General features: G+C 50.2%; 1 protein-coding gene across 1 annotated transcript; it reads right to left on the bottom strand.

Annotated features, from left to right (window-relative positions):
* Window positions 1-648: 648 nt before the first annotated feature.
* On the bottom strand, window positions 649-7,195 carry LOC123348082 (olfactory receptor 10S1-like). Its single transcript, XM_044985401.1, has 2 exons — window positions 6,284-7,195; window positions 649-675 (listed from the first exon to the last, which is right to left on the bottom strand). Exons 1-2 carry the CDS (start codon window positions 7,193-7,195, stop codon window positions 649-651), a joined length of 939 nt encoding a protein of 312 aa, XP_044841336.1.
* Between the last annotated feature and the right edge of the window lie 4,879 nt (window positions 7,196-12,074).

Here is a 12,074-nt window from a genome sequence, read left to right as displayed (position 1 = left end):
TGGATACAGACTAACATGCCTCCCCTCTGATAGTCAGTCCCTCTAGTTCATCGTATAAAACTAACCGGGCGGGGGAAGGAATTGCATCCTGGTGTTCAGCTTTGTCCAGAGCGGGTGGGATGCCAATAGCAACCTCATGGTTAAAACACAAGGCTAGAGCCTGGGAGATCTAAGACGTGAGTCTCACTGTTAGTGGCCTGCTTTCCGGAGGCACAACCTGGCTCCTATCAGCAGTGTCCTTGTTCTCATTTAGTATCACCCCTCCCATTTTTTTATATGGGAGGCGCTGAGACTACAGAGAAAAGTAACAGCATAAACCCCTAAGGCAGTGGCTCTCCACCTCTCCAAACTATTATAACCCTTTCAGGAGTCTGATTTGTCTTGTGTACCCCCAAGTTTTACCTCACTTAAAAACTAGTTGCTTACAAAATCAGACATAAAAGCACACAAGCGTTGCTGAGAAATGGCCGACTTTCTCATTGTAATAGAAATAGTGTCCTGATATTTCAGTGGATGTACCCCCTGGAAGACCTCTGCGTACCTCAGGGGTACATGTACCCCTGGCTGAGAACCACGGCCCTAAGAAATGTAACCCAGGTAGCTGCAGCAAAAGTAAAAATGGACAGTCTGTCACCTCTCATCAGATTCTTATTTTGTGTAAGACACTTTATCCTTCTACACCGGGCAGTTTTGTCTTTATAAAAAGTACATAAGAACTTCAGAATGGCCAGACTGGGTCAGACCAAAGGTCCATCTTGCCAGTGTCCTGTCTTCCGACAGTGGCGATGCCAGCTGCCCCAGCGAGAATGAACAGAACAGGTAATTTAGAATTAAGGGCCCAGAATAGACAGGGGCCAGAAGACAAGTGTCTGCAAATCCACCATAGCACCATTGGAGTCAATGGGCCAGACCTGTAGCTAGGTGAATTGGTGTCATTGCAATAAACTCAGTGGTGCCAGATCTCCAGCTGGTATAAATCAGAGTAGCCAAAATACAGCTGCTGAGCCTCTGGCCTGATGATGGATCTGAAGCAGACAGATCTGCAAAGCTGCACAGCTGTAACTAGAGTTTTAAGGAGCTGTGTGGTGTGTTTTCCTGTTGCTTGGTCAAAATGTTACCATGTAATTTCTGGTTCCCATTGCGGCTCGTTAAAAAACTTGCAGTCCCTCTCTGCAATAACTTTTGAATTGTTGCCTTTGCTCCCTGCTTGCAAAGTGTGTAATCCCCAGGGCTAATTAGGGAGAGCTTTGAATTAATGCCCCTATGGGGCTCGTTAGCCGCAGCACGAGAGGTTGGCAAACAGCGAATGTATGTTTGGAAAGAGAAGGGAATTGTAGCTAAAGGAAACCCGGCTGTGTGCAGAGGGGGGCTAAGCCAAGGTGAGACATTAGCAAGGCTAAAAGCTCCTGGAGAACAATAACGATGTAAGAAGCAGAAGCACATGTCTAACACCAGATCCCCACCTGGGGTAAATCAGCCCGAGGCCAGTCCAGTTCAATGGGACTCCATTGATATATTCCGGCTAATGAAATGGACCCGGTGTCCATGGAGAATTTCTCAGCAACAATCCCTAACAAATGGCTGCTAAAGACAAGCACAGAGTGGCCCATCACAGTTAACACCCTGTGACACAGATGGCTCGTGGGTGGTCTGGAAATGGGATACGGGGCCTTCCCCTTCTTGCGGGCACCAGCTCCAATCCAGTCCTAGAGCAGGGGCATGGGCTGGCTCAGGTGGTGGGGGTGGGGGGAATGGGATATGGGGCTTCTCCACTCTAAAGGCAGCTGGCTCTGACCTGGCCCAAGGCCAAGGGGACTAGCTGGCTCAGGGGGTTAGGAATAGGATATGGAACCTTTCCCCATTAAGAGGTGCCACCCCAGAGCCAATCTGGCCCCAAGCCAGCGAATATGGGAATGGCATATGGGGCATTGGCTCCAGTCCACTAATGGCTGACAGTCATTAGCGCAAAGGGGCTATGTGATTGGCTCAGTAAAAGTATCTGGCAGTGGCCCACCCTGCTCCCAGGGCACAAACCAAGTAGAAACACTGAGACATCGGGCACCAGCTTCCAACCCTGTTGTATTGGTTGTTGGAGATGCCAGGTGCCAAATGGGGCAGTGACTCTGAAATCCCTTCTCACCCCCTGCTGGGGAACGGCTCTGAGTCCCCGTGTGCTGCAGGGAGCGAGGTGGGAAGTTCAGCAGGGGGCGCTGTCCCCTCGCAGTCCGTGCTGACCTCAATGCCCCAGTGTGGTGCTAGCGGGCCATGAGGCATCGGGAATTTCCCTCTCTTGGGTTAAGCTTGAAACCAACCCTCCGCTACTAGTGGCCTTGTCGCTTTCCTTACAGCTGGTGTCCAGCCCAAACTCAGACGCAGCTCGTCTCATTCTGCCTTCTTCTGTTCCCTTTTTTGGTTTGAACTTGGTACAGGGCTCTTCTTCCTCTACTACAATGCACCGTTACAGTGCACTGTAAAACAGCCACAGCGTCCCACCCCAGAGGTGGCTACCCTTCAGCAGTCAACAAGGCACCTCGCAGGTGGATTATTTAGCTAACATTTTCCAAGCAGTTTGAAGCCTTTATGTAGCGGGGTGGTTGCCCCGCTCCCTCCTTAAAGGGTTTAGAACAGCCCAGGAGAGGGCTGTGATTGGGGAAGCGGCCTCAGTTGGATCCACGCCCCAAACAGAACACAGCTGGCCCTTATAAAAGGGCCGTGAGCCAGGCGCTCTGAGACTCGTGCTCTGCCTTTACAGGGAGAAGGGCCTGGCTTCTGGGGAGTGAACCTAAGGTGGAGCAGGGCTGGGGGAAGGCAACAGTAGCTGGGGAGCTCCGGCCTGGAACCCCCACTCCACACAGACACACAGGCTGCCGGCCTAGCGCAAGGCCAAAAGGTACTGGAGTTGCAAAGGGCAGCCCATGGGTAGGCAGAGCATGAGGCCCGAACCCTTCTTGCCGGTGATGAGTGGCTTATATACTGCAGTCTGCCCCAGAGAACGGGGCTAGATGGAGACTGGCAGTAGCCAAGACTGAGGCAAGGTGGGGATATGGGGGTGGGGGTTCCCTGGGGAGGGGAGACCCACCGAGACTGCAGGGGAACTGCAAGGGGCAGCACCCCAGTGGACAGGGGCACCAGGATCCAGGAGGGACTCAGGGGCCAGGCAAGGCAAGGCAGGAGCCTGCAGAGGGCTCTCCAAGGCTATGAAAGAGCTAATTCCCAGGACGAGAGCAGGAGGCGCAGCAGCAGTGAGCCCTCGCCCTGTTACACTTTGGGCGAAAAATCCTCAGGATTGGCAATCAATCCAGCTATGATTAATTACTACAAAGGATCAGGCAATAACTGCAAATACTGTTTAAAACATTGTACCGGCTTTCTACTGAAAAAAAGTTTTATTAACACTCAGCATCCAATAAATATAAGACAGGATTCCACAGGGCAAAAATGGGCTGCAGTCATTATTATAACTGGTTTCCAATACTCTTTATATGAGTGAGATGCAATAAGGTAACTCGATTGATAGATTAGATATTGTTTGCAGCGTTGGAGCCATGGTGGTCCCAGGACCTGAGAGAGAAAAGGTGGGTCAGAGAGCACCTTTCATTGGGGCAACTCCTGTTGGTGGAGGGGACAAGCTTTCGAGCTAGGCAGAGCTCTTGCCCAGCTCTGGAGGAGGGAACCCAAGTCTCACAGCTAAATACAAAAAAATTTTGCCCAGATCCTCCCACTGAGTTCAATGATCTGGAGTTTTATTCTTTGTATTTTCCAGATGTAAGCAGAGTCAGGATGAGCTCTGCCCTGGCATCCGGTGATGAATTATGGCAAGTGTGGAAAAGAATTTCAGGGGCTGATCTTGTTTGCATAGGCACACCCACCCTGCCTAGCATAGCCCACGGCAGCCTAAACTGTTCACTTTGACAGCTGTGGGATCCCCAATGTCTCTGTTATTGGGGCAGGAGGAATAAAGTGTTGTTACCCTGATTATGTAAATGAGGGACTATGAACTGGTTTTATGACAGAGGGTCTCACCATCAACTAAGTAGCACTCGCTAGACAAGGGACATGGGTTCCCAAACCCAGTAAATTGAGAGAGGCTGGGGACTGGTATGTGTACCAGATGGTATGGGTGTCTTTAGAGGGCCTGGAACACCAATTGCACTGCCTTTTCTCTCCACTGTTGAATAGCAGAGCTAATTTTGATTTTATTAAAAGCAACAAAGAATCCTGTGGCACCTTATAGACTAACAGACGTTTTGCAGCATGAGCTTTCGTGGGTGAATACCCACTTCTTCAGATGCAAGTGGGTATTCACCCACGAAAGCTCATGCTGCAAAACGTCTGTTAGTCTATAAGGCGCCACAGGATTCTTTGTTGCTTTTACAGATCCAGACTAACACGGCTACCCCTCTGATATTTGATTTTATTGGAAATCTAGCTAGAAGCTGCTGAAAGCTGAATTCACTTTGGGCCAATGATGTACCAGCACTGGGGACTCCACTACTACAAGCTGAAATCACTAAAAGAGCTAAACTTACTGAGCTGAGTGCTGTGTTAACTAGTGGGGGAGCCTGGAGATATATCGCTAAGCCACTGGCAGAGCGGAGCCGTTTGCAGGGTGGTTGGAGCAGCCCACAGAATGCAGAGCGGAGCGGAGCAGAGCTGAGCAGTTTGCAGGACAGATGGATCAGCCCACGGAACAGTGAGCGAGCGAGCGGAGCGGTTTGCAGGGATGGCCGGAGCGGCTCACAGGTCGGCTGGTGGAGTGGAGCTGTTCACGGTGAAGGCGGCAGCAGAACCCCATGGAGAAGCGGGGCAGTCGGCCTCGGACGCATTAACACCCTGTGTGCCCCCCCCCCCATTTCCACCCAGGCTGCGGGGGGGGGGGGGTGTAAAATTCTGCAGATAAGCTTTTGAACTCTGGGGCGGCACTGAACAGGGACAAAGACTTTTGGGTTGTTGGACTTGGGGTGATTGGACATTGCCAAAACTTACTTGGTGGGTCTTTGGCTCATGGTTTATGTTTTGAATCCTGTTTGTGGTGTTTCCTCAATATGATGCCACATTGTTTCCCTCCTTTATTAAAAGGATTTTGCTACACTCAGGCTCTGTGCTTGCGAGAGGGGAAGTATTACCTCCTAGAAGTGCCCGGGAAGGGGGGTGGTATGTAATTGTCCCAGGTGACTGGGTGGGGGCTTGAGCCTGTTTTGTTATGTTGTATAAGATAATTTATCATAAGGGGTTCACACATGTTGTAGGAGACCACTGGCAATGGAGCGGTCACTTAACACCTCTGCAGGCATAAGACAAAGGAAGTTTAGTAGGCACCACATTATGTTACAACATTGTTGTAATGAGCAAAAAAACCAGGGTCTCTGTTCGTTGAGATTCCCTCTAAGGTCTGCTCCACCTGGCTGATCCAGCTCTGAGAGAGCACTTCATCCAGTTCCCTGGGGAAACTCACTTCTACTCCAGATCTCATCACTCAGGTCCCTTTATTTGGCCTACAGCAAAGCTACGCTGAGTTGATCTGACTCACCTCATCCTATTGATGATGTGTCTGAGGAACTTGCAAATCTGTCATGGATTTAGCCCCCCAACAACCCCAAAGGAGGCAGTAAAAAGACATTAACTGTCCAAAAAGTGGATTAATGCAGAATTCAGTGCAGCCACTCACCCTGCACCGGGCAGACTTCATTCTGCAATAACAGAGATTTGGGGTAGTTAATTTCCATGTCTGTGTCAATCCCAGCAGAGTGCTAGACGCTAGACTAGTCCATCTCCACGTACATGCGACGCAGCAGGCTGGACTGGCTGGATGGGTCAGTGAATGGTTTGAACTGTCTTCCTTTTTCCGAGGAATTATGGCTCCAAAAAATGGCTGGTGGGGACCCCCAGGGCTGTGATTGTACCAGGCGATTAGATCCTCACTGGTTACACTGATGTTACAGGGAAACTCAGCTGAGTCCCCCACTGGGAGAGTTCAGGAGCCTGAGACACCTCCTCATTGACTCCCCCACCTTGAAAAACTGCCACCATCGAGCTCAGACTGTGAACAATAATCGAAGTCCTGACTGGAGAGCTTTTGCTAGCCTCAGGGAATGAATGGCACTGTAGAACTCAATCTACCAAAGTGGCCAGATAGAAGAGAAATGTTGGCTGGGCTACCATAAGGGTGTAAGAGGACCCTGCACCCATGGGAGGTGGGCATCTTGTGTCCTTAGGTTTCTTTGCAAGTCTCCCAGGATTTGGGTCTATCTTATGCATGCAGAGAAAGTGTTTGTCCACCAACTACTTTCCTCAAGGCCTTTTTAATCTCCTTGTTACTCAGGGTGTATATAAAGGGGTTTAGCAGAGGAGTGACTGCAGTATAGAATACAGCCACTACCCCGTCGGATGCTTGACTCGAAGAGGGATGCAGGTATATGAAGACTGGGGGCCCACTGTAGAGCAGCACCAGGGTGAGGTGGGCGCTGCAGGTGGAGAACGCCCGCTGCCTCCCTTGGGCCGTGCGGATATTCAGGATGGCGGAGGCTATGTAGGCATAAGAAACGCAGATGAGCAGGAAGCAGCCGACCACCACCACCCCAATGTTGGCCTGAATGACGACTTGGCTGGCGGCTGTGTCAGCGCAGGCCAGCTTCAGCACGGCGGGGATGTCGCAGACAAAGTATTCTATCTGGTTGGGGCCGCAGTAGGGCAGGCGAAAGGTCAGGAAGGCCTGGATGGCGGCATGGATTGAGCCGGTTAGCCAGGTGCCAGTTGCCAGCCACAGGCAGGTCTTTCTGCTCATCACCACACTGTAGCGCAGGGGCTGGCAGATAGCCAGGAAGCGGTCATAGGCCATTACCGTATAGAGGAAGCACTCCGTGCTGGCCAGGAAATGGAAGGCGTAGAGCTGCGCCATGCAGCCCCCGAAGGAGATGGCCCTGCCACTGGGCCCCACCAAGCCAGCCAGGATCTTGGGCACAGTGACGGAGGAGAGGCAGGCGTCGAGGAAGGAGAGGTTGCCAAGGAAGCAGTGCATGGGCAGGGTATGGAGTCGAGAATCGCGGAGCACAGTCAGCAGGGTGAGGGCGTTGCCCAGCAGGGTGAGCAGGTAGAGGAGGAGGAAGAGGAAGAAGAAGAGAGAGGGAAGCTCCCTGGTGTTTGGGAGTCCCTCCAGGATGAATTCTGTCACCGACGTTTGGTTTCCTGGCTTCATCTGTGTGGAAGTAGAGAAAAAACTGACAGGGATTTGTAGGGGATCTTAATGCATGACTGTCATAAACAGATACTTAAGGGTTAATGTCTCTTTTACCTGTAAAGGGTTAAGAAGCTCAGTAAACCTGGCTGACACCTGACCAGAGGACCAATGAAGGGACAAGATACTTTCAAATCTTGTTGGAGGGAAGTCTTTGTTTGTGTTCTTTGTTTGGTGGTTGTTCGTTCTCGGGGACTGAGAAGGACCAGACGTCAACCCAGGCTCTCCAAACCTCTCTGAATCTGTCTCATGTTTTAAATTTGTAAGTACCCAGCCAGGAAGGCGTTTTAGTCTTATGTTTGTTTTCTCAACCTGTAAATGTTTCTTTTGCTGGAAGGATTTTTACCTCTGTTTGCTGTAACTTTGAACTTGAGGCTAGAGGGGATTTCTCTGGCTATATAAATTTAAGTGCCCTGTAATACATTTTTCCATCCTGATTTTACAGAGATAAATTTTACTTTTTATTTCTTTAATTAAAAGCTTTTCTTTTTAAGAACCTGATTGATTTTCTTTGTTTTAAGATCCAAGGAGTTGGGTCTGGACTCACCAGGAGTTGGTGGGGGGAAAAAGGATTGTTAATTCCTCTTTGTTTTAAGATCCAAGGAGTTTGTATCTGTGTAAAGTCTCTCAAGGCAACCCAGGGAGGGGAAAGTCTGGGGGAAAAGAAGGGGGGATGGTTAATTTCTCCATGTGTTAAGATCCAAGGAGTTTGGGTCTTGGGTTCCCCAGGGAAGGTTTGGGGGGAATGCAAAGTGTACCAAAACATTATATTTTTGGTTGGTGGCAGCGCTATCAGGTCTAAGCTAGAAATTAAGCTTAGAAGGGTCCTTGCAGGTCTCCACATTTGTACTCTAAAGTTCAGAGTGGGGAGGAAACTTTGACAATGACAGTCTCTGTTAGCAAGAGTTAGGCTAACTGTAACCCTAATAACACGAGATTTGTACAAGCGAGGCTTGTGTGAGGCGAGTGGGAAAGAACTGTGTGAGAAGTTGTTGCGACCTTTGTCGATAATAAGGAATGTAGACTGGCATCTCTTTAGAAGTGAGAAAAATAAGATATCAAGATGGCCTATGTATAAACAAAATGCAGCTGTTGCTTATTATTGTATGTAAGAAAAAGTATAAATGCTTGCTGTAATTGTTTACCTGTGGAGAGACCTGCCTGGGACTGGGGCAACCCTGTGGCCTAGGGCACTCCCTCCCTCTATACAATTGTAAAGAGAAAATAAAGTATCTGATTCTGCTGCACCCAACCAAAAAGTGCGAACTACGTTTTTCTCCGACATCTGTTTCCCCCTGTGCAGAGCAACAGTAGCTAGAGCAGCACAAATCTAAGCAGAATTTATCCCACTATGTGTGTGTGTGCTTCTCTCTCTCTCTCTCTCTCTCTCAAACACACACAGAGTTCAATGGAGTAGCATGACACCATAACTCAGAGGTCCTTTCACTCTAGTGTCCCACCAGCCCCTCATAGCAAGCCAAAGCACAGCGATCATTCAACCCCTCCAGTATCTATCTAGACCCCATGACTGTTACATTTAAAAATCTGAGGCTCTCTGTAAACGGGTCGGGACTCACCCCTGCGGCGCCTCCTACTGGTTACTCCGCAACTTAGCTCTTTTTCCAGTCCGGAGCACCCTCTGCAGGCTGGTGATCCACCTGCTTTACTCTCAGCCTGTGTCCCTCCCTGGACCCGGTGCCCCTTTTACTCTAACTGGGTCTCCCCCTCTCAGGGGAACCCCCCGCACCACGCTATCCCCACTTGCCTCAGAATGGCTACTGCTCAGTCACTATCGAGCCCCATATCCTGGGACAGACTGCAGTGTCAGCCTTCTCATCACCGACAACGGGGTTCGAACCTGCTGCTTTACCTATCCTTAGGTTGCCCCCTGCAAACCCCAGTACCTCTTAGCCCCGTGCTAGGCCGCAGGCCTGGGGCTTTCCTAGGCTGGAGCTTCCCCAGCCCCTCAGCCTTTTCCCCGTCCTGCTTCACCCTAGGTACTTATCTTAACGTCTAAGCAGCCAGGCCCATCTCTCCCTAACCACAGAGAGAGACTCTCTGGCTTCCTGGCTGCTCTGGCCTTTTATAAGGCCCTGGGCTCAGTTTGGGGCGTGGCCCCCAGCTGCCGCCATTTCCCCAATCAGCCCAGCCAAAAGCCCCTTCCCAGGGCTGTTTTTAAAGCCCCAAAGGGCAGGAGCGGGTAGCCAGCCTGCTACACTCTCACATGCATTTTTTCCTCACAATACCTTGGTTTTACAGCCAGTGAGTCGAGGCACAGAACAGCTCAAAGAAACACAGGAAGCCCACATCAGAGCAGGAGATTTAAACTCAGGTGTCTCAGATCCATGGCTAGTGACTTCATTGCTGGACCCTCCTTCCTCTCATCTTGTCTCTTCTCACATCATCTCTGAACAATGTCCTGCTAGTGTAGGTAGATAAATAGCCTGATTAGCAGTCTGTCACCTCCTGACCAGTCACTATCTATCTCTCTTTCTATCCCTATACACACCAATCTTCTTGTCTCTTGCACATTATCTGTCTAGCCTGATTCTCCTCTTGTCACCCATCATCAGCCTTCCGGATGCAGGAAGGGCGTGCTGGAGAGATGCCACTGAATGATGCTGGAAGCTGACCCTCCTGCATGATTCCAGTTCCAGTTCTGAGTGTCTGAGACAGCCAGCATGAAATCAGGGGATTTGTATAAAGCAGGAAGGGTGGTGTCCTCTCCTGATCTGGGAATGAGCTGATCCTGAACTGAGAGAGGTTAGGGAGAAATGACCCACTAGAGGCAGGTGAACTCTTAGCTGCCTCTGTAGGGTTGCTTGTACCGTGTATCCTATGAACCAGCTGGTAGCAAAGCCTCAGATCAGAGTCTGGGCAGGATGGACCTTGGGTTAACCTGCTCTGGCAGTCCCTCTGTCCCTAAAGAAAAGCCATTCCCCACCTCAGACGCACTCACCACTCTCATGGTACCGGGATGAGGAACAGTCGCTTCATTGTCTCCGCTGTGGCAAAGTGCCTGAGTCAGCCAAGTATTTGAATGATATTTTCACCCTTGGTTACACTGCTCATCATGCTCCTTGGAGCTAATTGTCTGACGCAAATCCAAGCGAAGCCTCGCCCCAGGTCTCCCGTTCCCAGACCCTGTCAGCAGGGGAGAGTGGGCATCCCATAGGGATTCTTTGCTGAGTGTCTGACGGTTCGCTACCCAGGGCTGCGTTGCTGCTAGCTACATGGAAATCATTTTAACATGCCTCTGGAAGCTTCCAAGATCCCGTGAGCTTTACTGGGATGAGTCTGTATCGAGCATGATCTAGTGGTGAAAAACCGGCAGGCCAGGCACGGTGTGTGTGTGTGGGGGGGTGGGTCTGGGTTGGGACTGAGGGGCAGCTAAGAGGCAAGCTAAGACGGAGGAAAGCCCATTGCTAGTGTATCAGTGGGTATCCTTCATAGGGTAAATCCCCCAGAGTCAATTGGAGTCAATGTGGCCAGATCCCCATCCGGTGTAAAACATCCACAGCTCCACTGGAGTCATCGCAGCACCTCTGAACTAGAGCAGCTGCACAGCTGGCTGATGCAAATACCCACTGATAAATAGTTCTTGCCAATTCACCGTATGGGAGGCTGGGAAAGAATTTCCCCCCAGGCAGTGACCGTGGGGTTTTCTGGCCTTCCACTGCGGTGGTGGTGGTGGTGGTGGTGGGAGTGGGGTGCAGTTGCTTACCGGGGTCACCTGGATATGTCTCACTAAATCAAATCGCCACTAGTGCAGGGAACCCCTGGGCCATGGTGCATCTCGGTCTCTCCTGTTCTCTGCCTGTGGATGTAACGCCTTGGTCTCATTTCATGTGTTGGCTTCAGTGGGAGGATGCTGGGTGGGGTTGGTGGCATGCGAGATACAGATGGGCAGACTGGCTGTGCTGATGGTCCCGTGTGGCCATAAACTCTATGGCATTCTACAAAAAGTCCAGAAGCCTCCATTTTATGTCCCCTTCTGCCTGGAACAGATGTGACTGCAGGGTTGTATAGAGACGTGTGTGTGTGTGTGTGTGTGTGAGAGAGAGAGAGAGAGAGAGAGATTCAGTTCCAAGTTGTTTCAGTGTTTCCACATTATCTCTAATGGACCCCTATGATAAATGAGGAGGAGTAGCACCTTTGTGTAACTCCCCAACCAGTCAATTAGCTATAAAGTCCTTTTTAGTAGCTGTTGTCTAATTGCCTTACCTGTAAAGGGTTAAGAGATGCTTAAAACGTGTTGGCACCTGACCAGGGGAACCAATAGGGAAGCTGTACTCTTTCAAATTGGGAAAAACTGCTGGGTGTGGGGATCTTTTGTCTCTCAGGCAGAAGCAAACAAGGTAGCAAAATGCTATAAGGTTTGGAGCTGTCAAGGTTTCCTCCCCCACTCTGAACTTTAGGTTACAGATGTGGGGATTTGCATGGACCCTTCTAAGCTTAATTCCTAGCTTAGATCTGGTAACGCTGCCACCAGCCAGAATTCCAGTGTCTGGCACACTCCCTGTCCCCCCAAAACTTTCCCCTCCCTGAGCTGCCTTGAGGCTTTTCCACCAAGTCCCTGGTGATACCTATCCAACCCCTTGGATCTTAACACAAGGAGAAATTAACCATTCCCCCCTCCTTTCCCCCACCAAATCCTGGTGAGTCCAGACCCAATTTCCTGGGATCTTAAAACAGGAAAGAAAAAATCAATCTGTTTTTTAAAAGGAAAGCTTTTAATTAAAGAAAGAAAGGTAAAAATTATCTCTGTAAAATCAGGATGGAAAATACTTTACAGGGTAATCAGATTCAGATAGCCCAGAGGTACCCCCTCTAGCCTTAG

This window comes from Mauremys mutica, chromosome 13, assembly GCF_020497125.1.
Source record: "Mauremys mutica isolate MM-2020 ecotype Southern chromosome 13, ASM2049712v1, whole genome shotgun sequence".
NCBI classification, from domain to species: Eukaryota; Metazoa; Chordata; order Testudines; family Geoemydidae; genus Mauremys; species Mauremys mutica.
This window is presented reverse-complemented; position numbering and strand designations above follow the sequence as displayed.